Here is a 2139-nt window from a genome sequence, read left to right on the forward strand (position 1 = left end):
CAACTGTGTTTGTGTAGCTCCAACCGAGGTCGACCCCTGGTGTGTTTTGGACCTACGCAGCAATACTGCAGCAATCTAACGAACCAGACTGGAAGAGGAACACTGAAGGAAAAGAAAAACTGCAGGAAAGTGTGACTCAAATCAGATCGTTTTGTCTCTCGCATGTATCCGACTTTTTGATGGCAGTCGAAGCCTTTTCCCCTCCAAAATGAATCAGAGATGTCCCACTTCCATATGTGGTACTAAATCGGATACATTTGGATCGGAAATGTTTGTCTGCTCAGTGGTGCAGTGGGTAGCACTCCTGCTTTGCAGCAAGAAGGTTCTGGGTTCGATGCGTGAGTTCTCTCCGGGTACTCCGGCTTCCTCCCACAGTCCAATTTAATAATTAATTGGACTGTGTAGTTGCCATTAGTTGGCTTTTCTAAATTGTCCTTAGTGCGTGAATGATTGTTTGTCCTGTGTGTCTCTGTGTTGCCCTACGATGGCGACCTGTCCAGGATGTACCCCGCCTCTCACCCGATAGGCACCAGCACCCCTCGCGACCCCACTCGGGACAAGCGTGTCAGATAATGGATGGATGGATGTTTGTCTGCGTTCTGAACGTTCATGTCTCCTTTACTCCCACTCTCAGGTTATCAACAACTGAGAATATTAACAAAGAGATTTCAAACTTTCAGTTTAACCAGCATAGGTGCTGAAATGAGCTTGACCCCTAGTGGGAGGGGGCCCAGATGTCACTCATGAAAAAAAAAGTGTAGCAGCCTGAATTTCTGCGTAACTGGGATAAATATAATATTTTTTAACAGAACCAGGTATTGCAAAGTAAATGCGTTGAGATTATTTTTGCTTTGGAAGCATTCCAACATATACTCATTATTTTAAAAAGGGCTGCATGACATCAGGATGATGAGCTAAAAACCGCGGTGATGTTCAATTTACCTGCAATTCTCTGTCTCTTTACTTCTGCTTAGCTGCGTTTATTATAATGTTGGTGAATAACTGGATATGTTATGTTTATTGCATAATGTTTTTCAGTTTCAGTTCTTACTGCGGCTCACTGAAGTAGTTTGCTGTATTATAATGCATCATATGTACTTGTTTGATTCGTTTATATGTGCAGAAAACACTGAATGTTCCTCCTATGGTTTCAGGTTTACCTTAAGAAAGTAAAAGTTTCAGGGAAATTGGTGTTGATTTGTGTGGTTGTTCTGAGCTGCTTGCTTTAAGACCCCACTGGCAGGTCGCTGTGTTTCCGGACGCTGTAAATTAAAGTGTGTTTATAATCCGCGGTGTATTGCAGAGAGTTTAACACCCACCAATTAAGTGACTCCTGCACTTTTTACACACTCTGACCTGCAACAGAGTTGTTTGCAGCATGGCCCTTTGAAGCGTGTGTTACCCCCAATTAACCCCCCAAATTAATCCCTCGGTCTGCAAACCGGCTGCTGCTCTTGTCTCATCTCAGCGCTCCCGCCGCATAGACAAAGCAATGCCTAGTTCCCCCCGCTGCTTGTTCATTCTAAGGTTTGAATTTTTTCCCTGTTTGACACCTTTTTTAAAAATTTTGTTCACTTTGCAGCTGGAGCTTGAAGGTGACTTCCTGTAGACCTATTTACAGGAGGAAAATCTTTGTGAAACAGAGAGAAAGCTGTGCAGCTCACCCACCTACATCCTACCGGAGGCTGCAGGAAAAAACAGAAAAGATGGCCCAAAGATCCGGCATTCCTTCGATGCTTCTGGCATTATGCTGCCTGACGTCTGCAGGTGAGTTTGCTCTAAAGATCATAGAAACCATTTAAAACCAATTATTACACGTCCCGCTTTTGATTATTTTATTATTATTGCACACCGGTCCAGACTCAAATATATATTTTTTCCTTTTTATCCATTCTTGACATTCAAGAAAAATTATTGATATTGAAACTGTCTCAATTGACTTGGTTGTCTTTTTATTTAAAGGTTCTACAAATAATGCACCCACACAGTTTTTAAGCTGGTTTCCAGTGTGTGATACAGGGTGCTTCTTTGCCTGTTATGTATATGGACTAAATCATCTCAGCTCTGTCTTCTAAATCTATAGCTGTCCTGTTAAATTGGCCATGTTCTATGCTAAACTACAGGCAGAATCTATAACAG

At 42.3% G+C, this 2139-nt stretch overlaps 1 protein-coding gene across 1 annotated transcript in view; it reads left to right on the top strand.

The window, feature by feature from the left end:
• The first annotated feature begins 1580 nt into the window (after window positions 1-1580).
• The window catches only part of LOC107082409 (transforming growth factor beta receptor type 3-like), an 83888-nt gene continuing 83329 nt past the window's right edge, over window positions 1581-2139 (top strand). Inside the window, exon 1 of the mRNA XM_015371090.1 lies at window positions 1581-1767. Coding sequence (XP_015226576.1) covers window positions 1707-1767 — 61 coding nt within the window. The 5' untranslated portion in view covers window positions 1581-1706. The remainder of the gene's footprint in view (window positions 1768-2139) is intronic.

The sequence above is a fragment of the Cyprinodon variegatus genome, unplaced genomic scaffold (genome assembly GCF_000732505.1).
Source record: "Cyprinodon variegatus isolate N-32 unplaced genomic scaffold, C_variegatus-1.0 Scaffold53, whole genome shotgun sequence".
NCBI lineage: Eukaryota > Metazoa > Chordata > Actinopteri > Cyprinodontiformes > Cyprinodontidae > Cyprinodon > Cyprinodon variegatus.